This window comes from Xenopus tropicalis, chromosome 3 (assembly GCF_000004195.4).
Source record: "Xenopus tropicalis strain Nigerian chromosome 3, UCB_Xtro_10.0, whole genome shotgun sequence".
Taxonomy (NCBI): Eukaryota; Metazoa; Chordata; class Amphibia; order Anura; family Pipidae; genus Xenopus; species Xenopus tropicalis.
The window spans coordinates 76,158,636-76,183,063 of NC_030679.2; the positions used below are offsets into that span (position 1 = coordinate 76,158,636).

At 37.9% G+C, this 24,428-nt stretch overlaps 1 protein-coding gene and 1 long non-coding RNA gene across 2 annotated transcripts in view; one reads left to right on the forward strand and one right to left on the reverse strand.

Annotated features, from left to right (window-relative positions):
- Window positions 1-1,407: 1,407 nt before the first annotated feature.
- LOC116409746 lies at window positions 1,408-2,515 on the reverse strand. Its single transcript, XR_004221999.1, has 3 exons — window positions 2,352-2,515; window positions 2,005-2,064; window positions 1,408-1,539 (listed from the first exon to the last, which is right to left on the reverse strand). It is a non-coding gene; the product is annotated as an uncharacterized LOC116409746 (long non-coding RNA).
- Window positions 2,516-10,775: 8,260 nt separating this feature from the next.
- The window catches only part of LOC101732374 (chloride anion exchanger), a 32,566-nt gene continuing 18,913 nt past the window's right edge, over window positions 10,776-24,428 (forward strand). Inside the window, exons 1-7 of the mRNA XM_031899014.1 lie at window positions 10,776-10,854; window positions 11,188-11,323; window positions 15,957-16,096; window positions 16,919-17,029; window positions 18,524-18,681; window positions 20,606-20,770; window positions 23,019-23,171. Of these exons, the coding sequence (XP_031754874.1) occupies window positions 11,193-11,323; window positions 15,957-16,096; window positions 16,919-17,029; window positions 18,524-18,681; window positions 20,606-20,770; window positions 23,019-23,171 (858 nt within the window). The 5' untranslated portion in view covers window positions 10,776-10,854; window positions 11,188-11,192. The remainder of the gene's footprint in view (window positions 10,855-11,187; window positions 11,324-15,956; window positions 16,097-16,918; window positions 17,030-18,523; window positions 18,682-20,605; window positions 20,771-23,018; window positions 23,172-24,428) is intronic.

Genomic DNA, 24,428 nt, shown 5'->3' on the forward strand with positions numbered 1-24,428 from the left:
GCATCTTGAAAGCCTCCTTTAAATTTAAATGGCAACCTGAAAGTATAAAGTACCTAGGTATACAGATTCCACATAACTATAAACGATTATTTGAATTAAACTACAAGCCACTTTTAGAAAATACCCAAAAAACCCTAAGGGAATGGAAACACAAAACACTATCCTGGACGGGTAGAATTAATTCAATTAAAATGACCATACTACCCAAGTTTATATATCTCTTTTCCAAAGTGCCAATACCTATTCCGAAAACCTATTTCACACAACTAAGGATAATGATAGACACATATATAGGACAAGGCAAAAACAAAAGGATTGCTAAATCTACTTTACATAAACCAAAACTTCTGGGAGGACTCGGTATGCCAGACTGTGAATTATACTATCAAATGAGTGTACTGTCCAAAATCATAGAATACAATAACTGTGGGGGCGTGGCTAGCTGCCAGACAGGATGGAAGCAGACTAGAGGAGCTCCGTGCAGACCCGCCAAAAACTGCAGTAAAATCAGCCTATAAAATATGGGGAAACACGGCAAAAGTAAAGAACACACCGGAGAGGAGGGGAAGACACCCAAGACATCTGAAAGCCAACGTCTATTGAAACAATTTTTCGCTCCGACGGATCCGGACCGAGAGCAACAGGTTTCCAAAATGGCGCCGAGACGGCCGCGCAGCCCTGTGGAAGAATCAGACAGTGAATCGGTAAGCTCCGATTGCGTTACCCTTGCATACCTAAAGACACTACCAACTAAAACGGACTTTGTAGACATGGTTACACAGATAAAAACCACCCTGAAAGAAGAAGTAGCCACCCTCAAAAATGATATAGCCACGCTACATACTAGAGTCTCAGACATAGAGACCAGAAATGGCGCGGTAGAAAACACAGTAGAAGCACTAATTGCTGCCACCTTAACACAAGATAAAGCTATTTACACGCTACAAAGACGTCTAGATGATCTAGACAACAGGGGCAGAAGGTGCAACATAAGAATAAGGGGGCTACCGGAACAATCTGAAGGGGGAAATCTACAAAATATTGTTATGCAACTATTTAACCAAATTCTGGAAAGAGAACCCACCAGTCAGATCAACATAGAAAGGGTACACAGAGCATTAAGGCCACGCGGCCTACCAACAGATAAACCAAGGGATATCATATGTTGTCTATCCCATTTCCCAGTAAAAGAGGAACTAATACAAAAAGCAAGGAAAATAAAACCACTAATGTATATGAATGTGGAGATTATACTACTGCAAGACCTGTCGTGGTATACATTGCAACAAAGGAAACTAATAAAACCTCTAACAAGTATTTTGCAGGAAAAAGGAATAATGTTCAGATGGGGTTTCCCCTTCAGCATTCAAGTAAACAAAGATGGAAAACAATTTACTCTCAACTCACCCGAGGACATAACACCGTTCTGCAGAGCCTGTGGCATCGAGGCACCAGACTTGACGGAATGGCTGAACTTCTCACAATCACCCCAAATCCCACCGCTCCCCGGAAAAGACGGATGGATCGAGGTATCTACACCTAAAAGCAAAAGAAGGAGAAACAAACAAACCCCAGATAAGAGAAGCCCTACAGAGGACATATAAAACAAAAGTGACTCACTTAGAATCCGGAACTCTGTAGATAAGTATACAAAAATGGCTGATCTACTTACTATTGTGACTGATAAGAGATATTTGGCTAAAGGGTCGATGTAAGGCGGAGAATTTCTGTGACTGCTTCCTCCCTAGGTACAGCACCCCCCCAGGGGTACCAGCAGATGACCTGCTATTAAGTCTGAACACTCAGACAAATACAACCCCATTGACAATTGAGCTATAACGCTAACAGTTAAAAGATATGCTTCATAAGAAGCAACAGGTTATTATTGGTTTAAATGGTTATTACAATGTTAGAAAGTTTTTTGAAATCGGTAGATTGTATAACAAGTACAACGGTGCTACACAAAGAAATACTAAAGTGTATGGTATAATACTTTTTACTTACCTAGATCTATGATGCATAATTTAAATGTGATATCCTTGAATGTAAATGGGATCAATATACCTGAAAAAAGAAGTAAAATAATAAGGGAAATATATAAGAACAAAGGGGATATAGTATTATTACAAGAGACACACATTAAAGGTACAGAAACACCACTCAAGAAATTTACAAACTATAGTAAATGGTTTACAAGCAACCACCCCACACAGAAAGCTAAAGGGGTAGCAATTGGTATACATAAACACACTGACTTTCAAGAACAAGAGACACTAAAAGATGAAGAGGGCAGATATATTTTGGTGAAAGGATTACTATACCATACAAAATGTACAATAGGTTCTATATACCTCCCAAACAAACGCCAAGCATCCAGCTTAAAGAAGTTCATGCGAAAACTCAAAGAATTCGCAGAAGGTCTCCTAATAATAGGGGGAGACTTAAACATGGCCCTATACCCAACCCTAGACTCATCAAATGGTAAATCCTCCCTACCCTTCTCAGCACTAAATATGGCAAATAGAGAAATACGTCATAACTGTATGATAGATGCATGGAGATACTACAATGGGAAAGAAAAAGATTTTACTCACTATTCATACGCTAAACAGGTATATACTAGGATAGATTACATATTTTTGTCACAACACCATTTAAGCTGGCTTAAAAATGCCAAAATCCACAGTATTCTATGGTCAGACCATGCGGCAGTCCAGATCCAATTAGCAATCCCAAACAAAGTAAGAGCAAATTGGCAATGGAAACTGAACAATAGCCTATTAGAAGATAACGACTGCTTACTTGAATTAAAGAAAGTATTGACAGAATATAAAGAGAATATCAAAGATGATACCTCCTCGAATATAGCAAAGTGGCAAGCCCTTAAGGCTCTCGCCCGAGGAATCTTAATTAAACACGGCTCAAGGCTAAAAAAAGAAAAAAATGGAAAAATTAAAAAACTCCTAGACGAAATACACGAATTAGAATCTAAACACAAACAGAACCAACGAGATAATGATTTGAAAAATCTAACGAAGTTGAGACTAGAACTCCAAACACTACTCAACTTTCAGATAAAACAAAATTTTGCCAAAACACGTCAAGCATATTTTGAACAAGGTAATAAAACAGGCAGAATGTTAGCAAAAGCTCTCAAAAACAGACAAAATAATTTAAATATACATAAAATCAAAGATTCCTCGGGCAAGACTCAGGTACTACCACATAAAATTGCAACAGTATTTAAAGAGTACTATGAGAAACTCTATAATATAGACAAAGACCAAATAGAAAGCAGCAGAGTACAACTAAGGGAAAAAATAAAAACTTACTTAACAAATAATAAATTACCAGAAATACCACAAACTGAACTAGACAAGCTAGAAAATCCCATAACAGAAAGTGAAATTAAAGATACAGTCAAACTCTTGAAACCCAACAAGGCACCAGGCCCAGATGGGTATACAGCAAAATTTTATAAAGAATTTCAGGATATAATAGCACCCATTTTATCACCCCTATTCAATAATTTATCAACCAAAGAACCATTAAACAGGGAATTCCTACTAGCATATATAACGATTATCCCCAAACCAGGGAAAGATCCAGTGAACTGTGGAAACTATAGGCCAATATCCCTATTAAATCTGGATTTGAAAATACTTACAAAAATCTTGGCCCAAAGACTAAAACCATTGCTGCCAAAATGCATCCATAGAGATCAAGTAGGGTTTGTTATGGGAAGGGAAGCCAAAGAAAACACAAACAAGGTAATAAACTGGACATTGTGGTGTGCTAAAACAAATAAGCCGTCTCTGCTCCTAGCCATGGACGCAGAGAAGGCATTTGACAGAGTTAAATGGGATTTTATAGACATGGCCATAACAGCATTAGGAATCAAAACTAAATTTAAAGAAAAAATAATGGCAGTGTATACGACACCCTCTGCACAAATAAGAGTCAATGGTCTACTCTCCAATCACTTTAATATTAGTAACGGGACACGACAAGGATGCCCTTTGTCTCCCTTGCTGTACGTACTATGTATGGAATACTTTCTCAATGCCATTCGACAAAATACAGACATAGCAGGCCTAGAGATAGGCCAAACAGAGTATAAAGCGGCAGCCTTTGCTGACGACCTGATACTAATAGTAACGAAACCGATCATAACTTTGCCAAACATAATGAAAGAGATACAAAAATTTGGGGAATTATCTAACTACAAAATAAATATGGATAAATCTGAAGCCCTAGTACTGAACCTACAGAAACAGGAAGAAAACAACTTGAAAGCCACCTTTAAACTTAAATGGCAACCTGAAAGTATAAAATATCTAGGCATACAGATCCCAGCCAACCATCTTAAATTATTCGAACTCAACTATAAACCACTCCTAGAAAATACCCAAAACACTTTGAGAGAATGGAAACACAAGACATTATCATGGACAGGCAGGATTAACTCAATTAAAATGTCTATATTGCCCAAGTTCATATACCTATTCTCTACTGTACCAATAGCAATTCCGAAAAATTATTTTGCACAATTGCAAACAATGCTAGATATATATGTAGGACAAGGTAAAAGCAAAAGGATTGCTAGAGCCACAATACATAAACCAAAAACCCTAGGGGGTTTAAGTATGCCAGACTGCGAACTATACTACCAGGCAAGCATTCTATCTAAAATCATAGAATATAATAAAGGTAACTCATTGATGCAATGGCGAAAGATTGAAAATGTATGGTCTGGGGGAATCCTGGAATCTCTGCCTTGGAGGCATAAGGCAACAGTAACTGATCCAATCCAAGGTAACGGGCTAATAGAAGCCTGCATAAAAGTATGGTCTGAAACTAAAAATAAATATAACTTAGCCCCTTACCCATCCCCACTAATGCCTTTGGTTAACAATGCCGATTTTGTCCCGGGGACCTTAGACAAGGGATATGTAAATGCCTTTGGTATACAAAACCTAAGACTCGCACACCTAATGAAATCAACAACTGGGAAAGACCCGCCCATACACCAAAATAAAGCAAATTGGGATCAAATTGATCATTGGAGATATAGACAAATACTTACCTGGATGAGAGCCAATGCACTCAGCGATTCAACCATGTCTAGAGAACTGACAAAGTTTGAAACTCTGTGCGCATTACCTTTTCCAATACGACATAGCTTAGCTACTTTATATAAAATACTCTTAGAGGAAAAATATAAAACATTACCCAAATATACCAAGGCATGGGAACGAGAGCTCAACATAACAATAACAGAAGAGGATTGGAAACAAATTTTTAGAACTATAGCAAAAGGCTCAGTGAGCAGTAGATTCCAGGAAGCCTCCTACAAATTAATATCTAGGTGGTATAGAACGCCAGTAGTACTACATAAAATGGGACTGATACCAAATGATACCTGTTGGAGGTGTAACCAATCGAAAGGAACGTTAGAACATATATGGTTGACATGTACAAAACTTACCGTGTTCTGGAACCAAGTAGAAGGGATCTGCGAGGAGGTCACAGGAAGTCGGATAAATACAAATCCTTCAGCAATACTCCTTTTTCACCGATATGAACCTGCAGATTGGACTAAAAAAGATCTCACACTAAAATTACTCATGACAGCAAAGTCCACAATACCAGTACACTGGCGTTCAGACAAAATTCCTACAAAAGATCAATGGTTTAAGGTAATCAATGAGCTATGCCTAATGGAGGAGATAACAGCATCAATTAGAGATAACTACCAGGACTATCTAGCAGTCTGGCTACCCTGGAAAGAATATATTAACAAAAGCGCAAGTAGAGAATAGGTAATATGAACAGGGCGAATAGAACCATAAATAAAATAAACACCAAAATTCAGAAGCAATAGCACAAAAAGAGTAAAAGCTGAAAAAGACTAGTACACAACTACCGAATGTATAAGTTTCTTTTTTATTGTTGATATGTATAAAAATATGATGTTCAACTAAAACAATACAAGTAACAAATGTGCAGATATGACTAGAAAGTACATGAAAATGAGAAGAAAACCAATGTACAAAATGTATCTTTCTATGATGTTTCTATTTTTGTCTAAATAAAGCTTGAATAGAAAAGAATACAATAACTGTAATTCACTGATGCAATGGAGAAATATTGAAAATACAGGTATGGGATCCCTTATCTGGAAACCCATTATCCAGAAAGCTCCGAATTACGGAAAGCCCGTCTCCCTTAGACTCCATTTAAATCAAACAATTCAGAATTTGAAAACTGCTTTCCTTTTTCTCTGTAGAAATAAAACAGTTCATTATTTATAATTGATCCCAACTAAGATATACATAATCCTTATTGGATGCAATACAATCCTGTTGGGGTTATATAATGTTTTATTGATTTTTTTAGTAGAGTTAAGGTATGGAGATCCAAATTATGGAAAGACCCCTTATCCGGAATACCCTTGGTCCCGAGCATTCTGGATAATGGGTCCTATACCTGTATATGGTCAGGAGGAATCCTGGAATCTCTGCCTTTAATGCCTATGGCTAACAATATAGAGTTCACCCCAGGGATTATAGACAAGGGCTATGGAACAGCCTTTGGAATACAAAACCTAAGGCTAGGTCATTTAATGAAATCAACAACTGGGAAGGACCCTGCTATCTATCAAAATAAGATAAACTGGTCACAAATTGACCAATGGAGATATAGACAAATACTTACCTGGCTAAGAGCAAACTCACTTCACAAACGACATCCAGGTAATTGACAAAATTTTAAATACTATGCGCACTACCCTTCCCGGTAAGACATAGCCTAGCTGCCTTATACAAAATTTTAATAGAGGAAAATATAAAGCACTCCCCACGTATACCAAAGAAGGAGAACAAGATTTAAATATAACATAAACGGAAGAAGACTGGAAACGAATCTTTAAAACCATAGCTAAATGCTCAGTGAGCAGTAGATTCCAAGAGTCCTCCTATAAATTAATATCCAGTTGGTATAGAACTCCAGCTGTGGAGCTATATAAAATGGGATTAAAGGAACAGTAACACCAAAAAATGAAAGAGCTTTAAAGTAATAAAAATATAATGCACTGTTGCCCTGCACTGGTAAAACTGGTGTATTTGCTACAGTAACACTACTATAATTTATATCAGTGCTGTCCAACTGGCGGCCCGCGGGCCGCATGCGGCCCGCGACCCCCCTCTGTGTGACCCCCACCTGTCTGGCTGCTTTGATGGCTTACCTTTGAGTAAGCATTAAATGGTATCAGTACTGAGATTAACTGGCCCCCTGCATGGTTCTCACCTCAGATTCAGGCTGTAATCAGGCTGTATTGTTTAAAAATGTAATCCCCTGTGTTTTTCACACCTTTTAATACCTGCATTGTTCACGCCCTGCAGTGTTCACACCTCAGGCTCAGACTGTAATCACAGATGACACAAAACTCTGCAGACCAGTCAATTCTATCCAGGATGTGACATCCCTGCAGCAGGATCTTGACCAACTGGCAATCTGGGCAGCTAAGTGGCAGATGAGATTTAATGTGGATAAATGTAAGGTCATGCACCTGGGATGTAAAAATATGCAAGCCCCGTATAACCTTAATGGGACTGCACTAGGCAAATCCATAATGGAGAAGGATCTTGGAGTCCTTGTAGATAATAAACTTGGCTGTAGCAAGCAATGCCAGGCAGCAGCTGCAAGGGCAAACAAGGTTCTGAGCTGTATTAAAAGGGGTATAGATTCACGGGAGGAGGGGGTTATTCTTCCCCTTTACAGAGCACTGGTAAGGCCCCATCTAGAATATGCTGTTCAGTTTTGGTCTCCAGTGCTCAAACGGGACATTATTGAGCTAGAGAGGGTCCAGAGAAGGGCAACTAAGCTGGTAAAGGGTATGGAAAGTCTCGGTTATGAAGAAAGACTGGCCAAGTTGGGTCTGTTTACACTGGAGAAGAGGCGCTTAAGAGGTGACATGATAACTATGTATAAATATATAAGGGGATCATATAATAACCTCTCTAATGTTTTATTTACCAGTAGGTCCTTCCAACGGACACGAGGGCACCCACTCCGTTTAGAAGAAGAGAGGTTCCATTTAAATATTCGGAAAGGATTTTTTACAGTGAGAGCTGTGAAGTTGTGGAATTCCCTCCCCGAATCAGTCGTACTGGCTGATACATTATATAGCTTTAAGAAGGGGCTGGATGGATTCTTAGCAAGTGAGGGAATACACGGTTATGGGAGATAGCTCTTAGTACAAGTTGATACAGGGACTGGTCCGATTGCCATCTTGGAGTCAGGAAGGAATTTTTTCCCCTCTGAGGCAAATTAGAGAGGCTTCAGATGGGGTTTTTTGCCTTCCTCTGGATCAACTTGTAGTTAGGCAGGTTAGGTATAGGCATTATGGTTGAACTTGATGGACGTATGTCTTTTTTCAACCCAACTTACTATGTTACTATGTTACTCCCATTGTTCACTTCTTCACACCTCAGACATAGGTACTGTAGGCAGAGTATGGCACATACAGCCAGCATAGGGCAGGTAGAGTATGGCACACACAGGTAGCATAGGTCAGGGAGGGTATGGCACACACAGGAAGGGTAGGGCAGGCAGAGTATGGCACACACAGGAAGGGTAGGGCAGGCAGAGTATGGCACACACAGGCAGGGTAGGGCAGGCAGAGTATGGCACACAGAGGCAGCATAGGGAAGGCAGAGTATGGCACACACAGGCATGTTAGGACAGGCAGAGTATGGCACACACAGACAGCATAGGACAGGCAGAGTGCTGCCTGTGTGTGCCATACTCTGCTTGCCCTATGCTGCTTGTGGGAGGTGAACCTGGCAGGGGTTTGTTGTGGGAGTTTGTTAGCAGTTGGAAATAGCCATTAAATGGTCCCAAAGGTGTGTAATTATGTACTGGGGGTTGCTGTGCTATCCACAGGGGAGGAGGAGGCATATGGAATTTAAGGGTATATCTTAATATGACATAATTCTTTCACATATGAATGATGGTTGATATCCCCACAGTAAGGACCAAGCATTTGGGATTTTGCTGTGCTACCATCATTGTGATAAAATAGGTGTGGTTTGAAGTGGGTGTGGTTTCAAAAAGGGGAGTGGTCAAAACTGGCTTCCATTAGCGGTCTTCCACCATGTATGCTAGAGAAATTCCGGCCCTCGGCACCGTAGAAGTTGGACAGCCCTGATTTATATAATAAGCTGCTGTGTAGCCACGGGGGCAGCCATTCAAGCTGGAAAAAAGGAGAAAAGGCACAGGTTACATAGCAGATAACAGATAAGTTCTGTAGAATACAATAGTGTTTTATCCGTTATCTGCTATGTGCCTGTGCCTTTTCTCCTTTGAATGGCTGCCCCCATGGCTATACAGCAGCTTACTTATATAAACTATAGTAGACTTTCTGAAGTAAACACACAACTTTTACCAGTGCAGGGCAGCAGCACATTATATTTTAGTTACTGTTCCTTTAATGTCAAATGATATATGCTGGAGATGCAACCAATCTACAGGAACCTTAGAACACTTATGGTTAACGTGTACAAAACTTACCTTATTCTGGAACCAAGTGAAGGACATCTGCGAGGAAATTACAGGAAGCCAGATAGACATAGGCGCTCCAGCGATACTCCTGTTTCACCTTGCAGACTGGACCAAAAAAGAGTTAACCTTCAAACTAGTTATGGCAGTTAAATCTACAATACCAGTTTGGCCCTGGGGCCAAATGACCGGATTATGTAGGCGGCAATGGGGCAGTCGGTTCGGGGACTGCATCGACGAGCCGATGCAGTCCCCAATCCGACTGGATTTTCTAACCTGGCCGATCGATATCTGGCCAATTTCAGGCCAGATATCGGTCGACCAGCCCGCTCGTTTCTGCCCCTACACGGGCAGATAAGCTGCCGAGTCAGTCCAAGGGACCGATATCGGCAGCTTCTATCGGCCCGTGTATGGGGGCCTTTAGTCTTCTTCAGACGAATGTTCAAATACTGATTGTACATTCAAATGCATCTAAAACTAACATTCAGACTAAAATTGTAGGATAAAGCCTGAACATTAAATAGCTGACAGACACCAATCATACGAAAGGGATTTCCTGGAAATGCCTTGTAGGTCCTCCAAGCATATCGGCAGATATACAATACATGTGCAGATTTTATTTGTATCTGCCCGAAATGTTCTAACCTGGATGATCAAATAAACTCGCTTTTATCGGTGCATGTATGGCCAGCTGTATTCAGAGTGTTATGTCACTGTAAAAGATAGTGCCAAAAAGGATTACATATCAGTCCATAAATCTTTTGCAATCCAAACAAAATGTCATTTTTAAATGTTTCAGTGTTTTATTAGTAACTTTTACTGGAACCAGTTACACTCAATATTGCATATTAAACTAGATAACTCTAGCAACAGTTTCATTTTTTTATAGATTTATTCAACATCAGGTGATTCCCCTTGTTTTAGCATATCTTTCCTTCTTGCAACTTCTTACAAAAAAAAAAAGAAAACATGTGGATAAACTGTAAAGTGTTGAGGAGCTTTGAGTGAGCAAAAATAGCTAAAGGTTTATGAGAGGTATCAGTTTCCTGAAAACTTAAAGAAGACACATATATCCTTCCAAATGCTTCAGTTTAGTGGTCAAGGTCACATCTGAAATGTAACTGTTCTTGTAAAATTGAATCTAAGTTAATTATTACAGTAGACACCATTATAAAGATTTTGCATCATTATACAAGATGCTTAAAAGGTGAACTATGTGATGCTTTCGGGATCTTTGTTGAGGAATTCATACAGGAACCTTTAAGGAGCATTCAAAAGTTCTTCAAGAGGCAGGTAATATATGGAATGAAATGAAAGAGATTTCAATGATTATAATGCTACAAAGCATCAAATAGACACAGTATAACATTATATGCATACATTTATACTATAACCCCATACATGTACCAGTGCATGTTAAAAGCATTATAAGCTGAAAACATGCATTATAATCATAGTCAAACCATATTATAAATAACACCCTTAATTTAACCTCTATTGTATATTTTTAATTACATTTCTTTTTATGTCACCGTGACATACTATTTACTATCAGGACACTGCTGCATAGATGTATTAACTTATGAAAAGAGCAAGTGAAATTTCATTCAACCTTTAAATATTTAGAAGCGATGATTGAGCACAGTGGAAATAACTACCTTGTGGACAGACCAATATTTTCAGAAAATGCCTTTGCTGCAAATCACCCAAAACTCTCCAGAAATCACAAAACATTTTTGGATCACCTTAAGGAATGCTTTAGGTAAGTGGATTTTTTTTATATTCCTATCTGTTTAGAGTGATAATGATATCCTCCACTACTATATAATGCCCACAAAAATGAAGATATTAAAAGGTAAAAGAAAAACGTATAAATAGAAGAGTGGACTAATGAGAAGTGGGTTTGTACATACGAAGGTAGAACTACAAAACATGGTATATTTTTCTCTTGAAGTTGTAGTCAGTCCTTACCATAGAACATCTGATAGTTTCATTATGTTATAAGTCTTATTTTTCATAAATGCTATTTAGGAAAGCTTTTCATTAAGCAAGCTTAGAAGGTCACAGTTATTTCTGACTATTTGGTTTCATGTGTGCTTTTTCTACATGGAAAGTTTAATTGTAAAATGGTAAAACTAAAAAAAAGTGTAGACAGAGAATTCAGTGGTCATGATACATGTCTTATGGATTTTGGCATGTTTGATCAAAAGGAGTAGGAAAAGCAGATTTACACTCCATGCAATGTCACTGTATAATTTTTCATCTTTCTAAATCTAAATAGTATTACCTTTGTCAACATTGAGGGGCAGATCTATCAAAGGTTGGGAAAAAATCTTTATTTTTACCACCAGTGAAGATGTTTGCATTGTTTGAAAATGTTTCGGTATAACAATTATAAATACGATAACATTTAATTACATTTTTCACTCTTGATAATATGTGAAAAGAAAGTTTGTCAAGATCCCCCAGAAGGATGACAACATTTTAATAAATATGGACTAATAGAAAACCCTGTGACACCCCACATAGATCCCTATTACATTTAGAGAATGTACAATTAAAAAATACTCTATGTGCATGAGCTTTCAGACTGTTTTCTAATTACAAAATAGCACATCTAGACCAACAGACTATAAAAAGCAAACGTTTATGTCCTACTCTGCACTAATACTACTGCTGCAAAATATGAGCTTATCTGTACTGTAAAACTAGTAGCCGACTTACTGGCTTATAAAAAGAAAATTTGTTAGTCCTTCATAAAGCCTTGCTGATTGCTGCTCATAATGCAGTTCTCCAGAACATAATCTTGAATATGATCTCTTAACTTATCTTACTGCAGATGTCCCACATAGCTATAATTGCCAGATTATTACAGTCCATCCTTTTTTAATGACACCAGTTTTCCTGGTGGAAAAGCAGAGCCTTACAACTATGCAAGCACATTAACCTTTGGAATATCATCTCAAAGATCTAGTTTTTGTTTATTATAGCTTGTATCTTTGGGTATGTTTAGTAAGAAAATATAGTCATTATTTATTTCAACTGTCCCTAGATTAGTCTAATGCAGCCAGCATGGATTTTTCAACCATATACTGTACTTCTCCCTGGCAGTGGAGTTGCAGTAGATGTGTTCTACCCGGATTTTTCAAGGGTTTTGATGCAATGATTTAGAAACATCAAACTTAGGTTGACTCGGTCTTTGGAGTTTGCATTAATAGATGGATGTTTGAAATATTTTGTACACAGATCAATGATCAATGTTTCATTCACTCAGTAGGTTTTTTAAAGGTACCACAGTTCTCTCTTTTAGAATAACTTTATTGTAGGGTGTAGGGAGTGTGAACACTTCTGACAAAGGGAATGCAGTGTATTTTATAGAGAATTTAATAGAAATTATTAAAAGAAGACATTTTGCAATGTAGATGAAATATTTTTTTCAAGTAGGAGTCAATCCAAAATTTGTACACATTGCACCTTAGAGTAACATCACATATTGCTTAAAATGGCCACAGTAATATAAGTCTACCCTATTTTTACACCCAACATCACAGAAGAGTTCCCCCAAATGGGATGAGCTTTAAATATATGGCATGTGCAATCTCCTATACTTCATTTATGTAGTGCATGGTGAGGCTTTACAATTGACAAACATATAGGGGAATCAGCACCACTTGAATTTTATATATTATGAAGGTTCAGCTCTGAAGGGCAGGTCTGTCTGAACTCCCCTGGAAATTGCACACTCAGTATATATGTGAACAGAGAGCTTACGGCATTTATCTGGTCAAATGCCACCATTTGATGGCTCTTGGCCCAATAAATGGGGTAGGCTGATGTCACTCATCAAACATAGTTGCAACTTCATAATGGGCAGGTTAGTCCAAAGCCTGTGGCACTACCAGGTCAGGATGAATAGGGCTTAGAAACTTAGTTGTAGCTGTGGGTTCTGGCAAGATGCAAACCGAACCTAAGGGCCCCCTAAATATACAGTTGCTGTACTTTTTTTTTAAATAATCAGTGTTTTTGTTAGTATACATCTTGCAGCAAACTGTCTCTCCTTATGTAGGAGTCAGAGTTAGACTTTGAATGAGACTTAGGGGCACATTTACTAATCCACGAACGTCCGAAAAGCGTCCAAATGCGTTTTTTTCGTAATGATCAGTATTTTGCGACTTTTTTCGAGCGCTCAATACGAAAAAGTCGCGACAATTCGCGAAAGTCATAATGGCTATGAAAAAGTCGCGACAATTCATGAAAGTCATAATGGCTATGAAAAAGTTGCGACAATTCACGAAATTTGTAATGGCTATGAAAAAGTCTCGACAATTCACGAAAGTCATAATGGCTATGAAAAAGTCGCGACAATTCCCGAAATTTGTAATGGCTATGAAAAAGTCGCGACAATTCGTGCAAGTCGTAACGGCTACAAAAAAGTCGCAAAATGTTTGTTTTCCAATCCGAATTTTTCTCATTCAGATTCGGATTCATGGATTAGTAAATCAGCCCCCTTGATGTGCACCCTTTGCCTAGACAATATATTAGAGCTAGTCTTTTAAAATAAATGACTGCAGCACAAAGCTGCATTTGCCAAGACAGATTGCTGAGAGGGGGATAGTGAAGAGTAACTGAAACTGATAGTGAAGTGTTTCAGAAAAGGAAACAATTCACAATAGCCCCCTTTTAAATAAGGGACTTAGGCAACACTAAGGGGCACATTTACTAACCCACGAATGGGCCAAATGCGTCCGATTGCGTTTTTTTCGTAATGATCGGTATTTTGCGATTTTTTCAGAAAATTATCGCGACTTTTTCGTTACTAATACGATTTGTGCGAAAAAACTCGAGTTTTTCGTAGCCATTCCGAAAGTTGCGCAAAATCTGGCGATTTTTCGTAGCGTTAAAACTTGCTTGAAACGTCGCACCTTTTAAGTTTTAACGCTACGAAAAAGGCACAACTTTTCACGCAAGTTTTAACGCTACGAAAAAATCGGCAGATTTTGCGCAACTTTCGGAATGGCTACGAAAAACTCGCGTTTTTTCGCGCAAATCGTATTGGTAATGAAAAAGTCGCGACAATTTCCGAAAAGTCGCAAAGACGCCGAAAAAAACGCAAAAAATACGAAAAAGTCGCAAAATGTTCGTTTTCAAATCGGAATTTTTCCAATTCAGTTCAGATTCGTGTCTTAGTAAATGTGCCCCTAAAACTACAAGTGAGTTATATCTTTGTCATGCTTCTAGGGATAAGCAAAAAAAGTATACCCTATTACCACCTTATTACCACCTTATATGTCAAGTCAAGATGACTTTTTTTATTTTAACTACAAATTGCAAACAATACATAAACTTAAGCACAGGAGGCAAACACTGTTGTAAGTAAGCTTTGTGTACTGAGTAGACATGTATATTTTATCCTCCATATGACCCTACTAATGGATGTTAGCAGCTATGCTCAATGGCTGCTGAAATACATTAATTATCCCTCTGTTGAAGTAATTGTCTTGTATACATCAGAGGCACAAGGGAGGCACAAGTGAGTATAATAAGTTCTTGAACCCAAAATATGAGGCGTCTCTAACCAGAAAAAAATCATCATACATCATTTAAACAATTGTAAATTATTAACATAAAGGGTATGGTGTAGGAGTAATAAAGAAACATTGGTTTATACATGCTCTACTGACTAAACTTTAAGGAGCAGATTTATCAAAATGTGAGTTTAGAACCTAATAACTTTTGGGATTTTTAAAAGAGTATTTTGCAATGGGTGAAAATTAAAGCTTACCATTTGATAAATCGGCTTCTAAAATCTCATAAAAATGAATAGCATGTCAGTGACTTTTTATGTATTAAGCTCTAAACCCACATTTTGATAAAAATGTGAATTTAAATTTTTGTTAAAATAAATAAAGTTTTAGAAAAAAATTTAAATAAATATTTTAATATGTAAGGGCTTATTTACAATTGCTAGTTGCACCATACACAGTGCTGTTCCACAATCCATACTAGTGTCATATGCAGATGTGCCAGTTGTGCCTACTTTGACGCATTCTCTGGCACAAGGAGCTTGGCACCTAGCACCTGATCTGGGGTTTAGTAACAGTGCCCAGCTCCTACAGATACTCACTGTTGCTCTACGTGAGACTTACAGTTAAAAAAATGAGTTCATGCACACCCATACCCTGTTTGTGTTCTGCCCTTTTGTTCATCCAACCTAATTCTACTATTTTTTCACCAAAAAATTACCACTTCTCCTTAGTCTATGTACTGTACTTGTTAAACCTTACTTGATTGTCAAATGATCACCGTATATTAATTGTATCTTAAATACCATAAGTTTAGTACTGGAGTATGTGAACCATGAATCTTATTTTTGATGTTTTTGTCATTTTTGCCAGATGCTCCCCTCAAAAAGCCAAGCAAATCCTTTTCACCTTCTTCCCTATTTTATCATGGCTACCAGCTTATAACTTCAAACAATGGCTTGTAGGTGACATCATTTCTGGTATAAGCACAGGAACAGTGGCAGTTTTGCAAGGTAAATATTGGAATATTTTTTGGCAGCTAAAAATATTTTGCAAATAACCATTTAAACATTCCTTGCACAATCTGCTTATTGCCATCTGGCACCTCAGTCATACTCTAGCACTACTAAAGGCCTTGGTTCAAAAAACGTATCCCTAAGGTCTTTGTACTACATTGCCAACCCACCACAGTCTCAGAGCAAAATATATAAACTGCATCCTTCCATAACCTTATGTGTAAAATGTGATATTTTTAATATCAGAAATGATTCCCTAGTATGAGCTCAAGTATATCCTGTGAATGAGTGAATGATTTTATACCCATCTGACAGTGCCTGGGGATTAATGCCAGGTGACCAGTTGGGAAGCTTGAAAGTTCTGTAGCAAATAGGGAACCATAAGATCTTCTTAGTATAACAGACATAAATAATAGCTTGGTTTACTGTATGAGACTTGTTATTCCAGATACATTTTAGAATTCATTTCAATCATATGTTAATAAGCTTTATGTTAATTGGGATAAGCAAAGCTCAAACTTTCTAAAGTTGGATGTGCCTTACTCTGCCTGAATATGAATACATGAAAGTTACATCCAATGGCTCATTTATCAACACTGGGCAAATTCGCCTGTGAAAAGTAACCCATGGCAACCAATCATTGAGTGGCTTTTTTCAGTCATCAGCAGGTAGAACAATGTTTGTAACAATTTGATTGGTTGCCATGTGTTGATAAATGACCCTCACTCACATACCCTGTTTAAATTAATCCTGTTTTGCCAGAATGCAAATAGCAAACAAAAATGGCTAATGTTGTTGTTGCTTTTGTGTGATAACCAGGATTAGCCTTTGCTCTTCTGGTGAACATTTCGCCTTCATATGGACTTTACTCTGCTTTTTTCCCGATCCTAACTTACTTCATATTGGGAACTTCTCGGCATATATCAGTTGGTAAGTTAACTATTCCATATTTATACTTTGCTAAACATCAATCAGATATAGACTTATTATTGTCAAATTATTGTAGGATTTTATGGCTGGCTATCCTGCCCTTGAGGGGAATTAATGTATGAACATTTGAACTTTAATAGAATCAATCCAACTGACTGATCAATTTGATAGGTCAGTTATATTGATTCAATAAATATTAGTCAAAATTGGTATCTATCATTGTCTGAGGTTTCAAGATGTATTATCCCAGACCAGGCATAACAATGACTCTGGGATATCAAAAACAATAAAAGAAGTGTTTAGTCAGAAAATGTATCCATTTATCCCATAGTGTTTAAAAACAATAAATGAAACCCTATCCCTTTACTCTGATAGGGGATAACTTAGCTTGATAGTATCCTTTTAAGGGAATAGTGTACCAAATGTATGTATGTATGTATATCTGTATTAATAAAGCGCTACTTATGTATGCAGCGCTGTACGCATTATTAGCAACTCTATTACTTATATTTATGGGAACATTGTTTATTTAAATATAATGTAAGGTACCTGGAAAAAGCCATGCGAGCCACCAAGGTCACCAGTGATAACATTTATATTATCAATTGCCTATAAATAAAGACTGAAAACCTATTATAACTTTGTTCATTTCATTATTTTTTTACCATTTACATGTAATAATGAGCATATGATACATAAGATGGAACTAGTTTTGTCATATGGTGAGAATATATATGCTACAAATTCTAAATGAGTTGTAAAGTTAGTTTTTTTCTGCTATGTACAAAGATGACAGCAGCTAAGAAGCTGGATTTCCTATATAGGCACCTAGGATTATGGCTTCAGCGGGTGGAACGCTGATATCTATATAGAAAAAAACTTTTTTAAAAACTTCTCCAGCCAGGTGCTGGAGACTTGAAGTGAAATCATCTAGTGGAGCTAAGGAATGAGGTGGCACACTCCTGCTGTTTTTTCACATCCACAATGTGGATTTTTGCATGTGCCAGTCTAGAATCAGAGAGGGGTGTACCAAGGACAGAAAATAAACAAGTGATCCAGTGGTCTACTAAAAACTACACAAACCTCAGAATTTCAGTAGAAGCTCATTGTCACCATCTTCTTCAGCTTTCTCCATATTTGCTTTGTTCTGGTCCAGAAATGCATGCACAATATAGTGAAAAGCCAAAGTTATATGCAAAAAGATGGCTTTTTCACTCTACTGCGCATGTGCCTGCCCAAGACAGAAGAAAGGAATACAGAAGCAAAAGAAGATGTTATAGAAAATACCCCAGGCTGGTGCACTATTCAGTGAGCAGGGGTATCAGGTAAGGGATTATAAGAGGTGCCTAGGATTCAGCACCACTTAGTGATTATTCCTTTCCTTCTCTTTTAGGTATGACTAAAATTTACAATTGTTATTTTTACATTATTTACATATTGTTCTATAATTCCCTGTTTGGTGAAACTCATGAATTCTTCTGTGATGACTTGTAGGCCCCTTTCCTGTTCTGAGTCTGATGGTAGGTACAGCTGTATTGAAAATTGTGCCTGAAGGTTCTAATGGCACTACACTCTTTGCTAATAACATGACAATTGAAGAACAGAGAGTTTTTGTTGCCGGTACAATCACAGCGCTTGCAGGTATTTTTCAGGTAAGTTTTTACTTTTTTTCAGTTAGATAATCAGGAGTCATTTATTTACTGAAGGGCCATTTAAGACACAATTACCATGTTTTTACCCACAATGCAGTGTTTTTCCTGATAGTTCCTGTGTCATTGTGGTCACTAGGGAGAGTTGCACCTGACACAAGTATGGCCAATGTGTTAAAACTGACAAAAATATTGCACTTAGACATTTTGTGTGGTTGGCATCATCTAGAGCTTTCAGTGCGAGTGTGACATGTGCGTTTGATTTGTTTCGCACCAATGCACTGTCAAGATCGACACATGTCACTGTGGGAAACCTTGATCTACCACCAAGGTCAGAGCTGGCAGTAGATTGAGGGTTCCCACAGCTGCCCATGTTAATAGGCACCTATGTCAGAGAATTCTGATGAGTTACATTTGTCAACATTTCTGTCTGGGTTCTGGGACAGGTGCTAGCAAAAGAGTCACAGAACTCTTCTCCATTTTGTATTTTTTGTGGTAATTAAGTTATTTCCATTTGTTTCTACAGCTCCCAAGCTTGGAATCTTAATGATTCTCTGGACACTAGGGATTAGCTACTAAGGCAATCTGGGAGTAATGTTAAAATCCAAATTAGGGCTGCCACCTTTGCTCACTTGAAGGTCTAGAGAGGGGGGGCAGGCCCAGTTGATGTTGGGGGTAGAGATAGTGAGGGCAGGTTGTGGGCCAATGAAAAAAGGGTCAGAATCGGTGGGCTAATAATTGTAAAGATATACAAACTAAAATATGCAATCTAAAGTTACTGTAAAGATGAACTACCTTTAAAAATCCAGTAATCCTTTAGATTCCTTAGCAGATATGGTTGAGTGTCACCCTCGGCAAGTGTTTTAGTGCTTCTACTGCTTGTATATCTAGGAGCACTGTCCCAAGTCCTATTTCTTATGGCCCCACTATTATCCTCTCTTACTTCTGGAGCTTCTGTTTTCTCCCTCACCTTTTTTGTTAGTTGCATTAGTTATATAGAAATGCAAAAGCACAAAGAACATATTACATAATATTCAGATGGAGAAAACTTTATTTAGACATTTTGGCTCAGATTAGATCATCATAAGGTTTCCACTGAAATGAATGGTGTGACATAAATTGTATCTTGATGTTTGTGTGAGCTCTATGATGTCAAAGCAATGTTTGGGTTATCTGTGAATTTAAACTTGCAATTAACATTATGCCAGAAGAGGAATAGTAGATATGGAGTTTATTTACGGATTTGAAAACATCTCTAAATAAAATGAAGGCAGTTTGTGTCAGTGGATAAATTAATTCCGGGTTTTATTGTGGATTAAAGACTCCCCTTAAAGATATCTTAATTTAAGTCCCTTAATTAATTTACTGGCACCACAGCCCCATGTAAGGGCCTCAAAATATACCCCATGTTATAGTACTAATTTATCCTTATGATCTTTAATCCATACTTTAAACTTGCACATCCCAGCTCTAGGCTGGAGCTCTAGATCTCAATCCTGAATTTAGACCCAAAGCATAAATTATGCACCTTCCTGAGCAGATCAGAGAGTGTTAACCATGGGAACATATGTAGACAAGGTAATGACAGTTATTTGCTTGTATTGGTTGTTGCATGTTGGAAAGTTAGCTCTAGGAGCCAGAACCTATAGAGCTAAAGTTGGAGGTCTCGTATGAATGTAGATTGTAGAAAGTATTCAGTGATCAGAAATGTAGACTTCTAAGCAATTGGTATTTTTAGTTGGCACACAGGCTGCATATTATTTTTCATTAGCACTCTATATTAAATTGCTTCAATAAAATCTGCTTCCTCTGGATGATTTTTATTGCTTTATGAGGATTTATGAAGTGAGCACTTAATACACTGTTTTGCACTGATATGGCAAGTTGCTGACATTCATCACTTATTACATGAGTCATTTTCTTTTAGTTGGCTCTAGGTTTACTACAAGTTGGCTTCATTGTGATATATTTATCAGATCCACTAATAAGTGGCTTTACCACTGGTGCTGCTGTCCTAGTGGGAGTGTCTCAGATCAAATTCATACTTGGACTTAAAATCAGTAACTTCAGTGGTCCACTGTCAATGTTTTATGTAAGTATTCTAATACCATTTTGGTTTAATCATATCATGAATTATTGTATCTTATATGTAATCCATGTCATACAAAGTATTATTATATAATATGCAAAGGTCTTTTCACACAACAAAAGATGAACGTTTCCAAGAACACTGTGGTGAGACTTTATAGGAAACATTTCAATGTGTTATAAACTAGAAATGCCACTCATTTTTTTCATTTTTATTTTAGAAAATATACATTAGCTTATGTCTATGAAGATTCTCATTCATCCAGGTCATGATATACAGTATCTAGTAGAATTAAGTCTAAAACAACTGGACTTTTCTGAGTTTTTCTTGAAAACGTTTCACCACTCATCCAAGTGGCTTCTTCAGTTCAAATGACTGGTAGGGAATTCCCCGGTATTTAAACTCTTGATGGTAGTAGAGTCACAGACATCCAATCACAATGGTTCCATTGAACTTGTTCAATTAGGTGTTAGCTGAAACTGACAGGTGTAAGAAGGTATGATCCAATCACAATGGTACCAAGATTCTCATTGATGAAGGTGTTAATCCTTCAAAGTACATGACTGGAAGTGTGAACTGCACCTCAAAGAAAAAGGTCACTCTTTTGAGGACAGTAACGTGCATATTTTGGACCGAGAGGACAGATGGTTTCAAAGAGGTGTGAAAGAGGCCATTTATGCCAGCCTGGAAAAACCATCCCTGAACAGAGGAGGGGGCCTGAGACACCGCTTGTCACCAACATACAATGGCGCGTTGACATCCTTACCCCGGCAGTTTCACAACAGTTCACACTTCCAGTCATGTACTTTGAAGGATTAACACCTTCATCAATGAGAATCTTGGTACCATTGTGATTGGATCATACCTTCTTACACCTGTCAGTTTCAGCTAACACCTAACTGAACAAGTTCAATGGAACCATTGTGATTGGTGTGACTCTACTACCATCAAGAGTTTAAATACCGGGGGAATTCCCTACCAGTCATTTGAACTGAAGAAGCCACTTGGATGAGTGGTGAAACGTTTTCAAGAAAAACTCAGAAAAGTCCAGTTGTTTTAGACTTAATTCTACTAGATACTATACATTAGCTTATAATTAGGAGCAGTATCTACGCACCATTGCACGGTATAGGAATTATCAAAATCCTGTTAGAAATTGTGCAATGTGATCAAGACCTGACAATCAATGTCAGTGCTGTCCAACTTCTGTGGTACTGAGGGCCGGAATTTTTCCGGCATACATGGTGGAGGGCGGATAATGGAAGCCAGTTTTGACCACTCCCCTTTTTCAAACCACACACACTTGAAACCGCACCCATGCTATCACATGACCATGCCCCTATTAATGGTGGTAGTACAGCAAAAACCTGGCATACTCTGCCTTCCCTACCCCGCATGCATGTGCCATACACTGCCTGCCCTATGCTGCCTGTGTGTGCCATACTCTGCCTGCCCTATGCTACCTGTGTGCCATACTCTGTCTGCCCTATGCTGCCTGTGTGTGCCATACTCTGCCTGCCCTATGCAGCCTGTGTGTGCCATACTTTGTCTGCCCTACCCTGCATGTGTGCCATACTCTACCTGCCCTATGCTGCCTGTGTATTCTATACTCTGCCTGCCCTACCCTGCCTGTGTGTGCCATACTCTTCCTACCTTATGCTGCCTGTGTTTATGGCACACACAGGCAGCATTTGGCAGACAGAGTATGGCAAACATAGGCAGCATACAGTGACACAATGCTGGCACTACTCCTACAGTCTGCACAATAACTATATAACACAGGGGATTACATGTTTAAACAATACAGGGGTTTACAGCCTGAATCTGAGGTGTGAACCATGCAGGGGGCCATTTAATCACAGTACTGATACCATTTAAAGCTTAAACAAAGGTAAGCCATCAAAGTAGCCAGACAGGTGGAGGGCCACACAGAGGGGGGTTGACCGCGGGCTGCCAGTTGGACAGCACTGATCTATGTGATGCAGGGAGTCAATCTAAGTCCACATGCTTTGAATTGCATAAAACCTAGACATGTAAAAATAAAGGCAATATTTAGGGTTTTGTTTATATTTGATCACACCTTGTTACAACTTTTGTTTACTTGTTTATTGCTCTGCATCAGTCTTAGCTTGCTCATTTACCAATAAAATTCTGTCTACTCTACCAGAGGCATAAACCTTCTGAATCTAAAAAAAATATATTTTTGGCAACATTCACAATAGATTTCGGTGTGATTGTTTATTTATTATAGACTCTGGAAGACATCTTCAAAAAAATTACTTTGACAAACATATGTGATTTGGTGACATCAATTATTATAATGGTCGTGGTTTTCGTTGTCAAAGAAGTAAATGATCGCTTTAAGGCCAAGATACCAATTCCAATCCCCATTGAACTTATAATGGTAAGAAATATATATATGTGTGTGTGTGTGTGTGTGTATGTGTGTGTGTGTTAATTTAATTTTCTTCCACACTTGGATAAAAGAGGTAGGAAAGTTGACTTTACCCTCCCCTCTATGGTTATATCTAGAAAACAATATGGTGGCCCCTTACACTGCAGAATCCTTGCTTTGGACACAAGTTAAGCTACAAACCAGACTTATTTTGAGAAATGGTGTACAGATGGAATTACCCCCCGAAAGCTATCACAATTCTATACCAACATATTAACTCCCCAAAACAATTACTATATCTCCAATATATTAAGTCTTGGGATAAAGAACTAGGTAAAACACTTACAGGCTCTGAATGGAAGAAATGATGGGAAAATGTACAGCAAAGCTCAAACAACACCATCTTACCTGAAGCGAGAGATATTTTAGGGGATGTTCTACATCGGGGACTATGGCCCATATAAGGTGGACTTGTCTACAAGCAACTAGATACTGGATACGGGTATACAACTTAATATTTGCAGTCTTAAATGCTAATTTACTAAGAGATTCATTTGTTGCATTACTGGGAGCACCAGCTCAAGGGCTGAGAACTATACAAAGGAGATTAATTAACCAGATATTTTTAGCTGCAAGACAAGTTCTAGCAAGATTTTGGAAGTCCCCTTCTAAAAATGACAACCTACTTAAGCCCAAAATTGACTGGATATTCATAAACGAAAAGCTGACACTAGATTGCACTAGATAAAAACCCATTATTCCTTAAAATATGGCAACCATGGATAGACTATAGATTTGGAGGGACTCTTCCTACTCACCTATTATCTGCTTAATGAAGTATGCATTCATTCAATAGTTTTATTTTTATTGAAACATATATGCAAATGCTATTGTTGGAGCTGATACAAAGTATCACAGATAAGGCAAAACCAATATTATCTCAATATCAATGACAATCTGTAATAGTACAATAACATTATTATTATTGTTATATGAACTCGATTTATGTAACATGAAAATGCTGTTATAAAACAATAAAAATTATAGAAAATAAGGAAAGTTGACTTTACCAATGATACTCATATCAGTATTAATGCCAGTAGGTTAACATACAGTATATAGATTCTTACCAAAGGTGAGTCTGTACTAACTTACTGCACAGGCATTTGTATAGTCATTGACTGTGTCCAGCTTAATTCTACACAAAATCTTTTTCAAATATTTAATAAGCCAATATTTCAGACTTCTATGGGACCTTTATCAAGA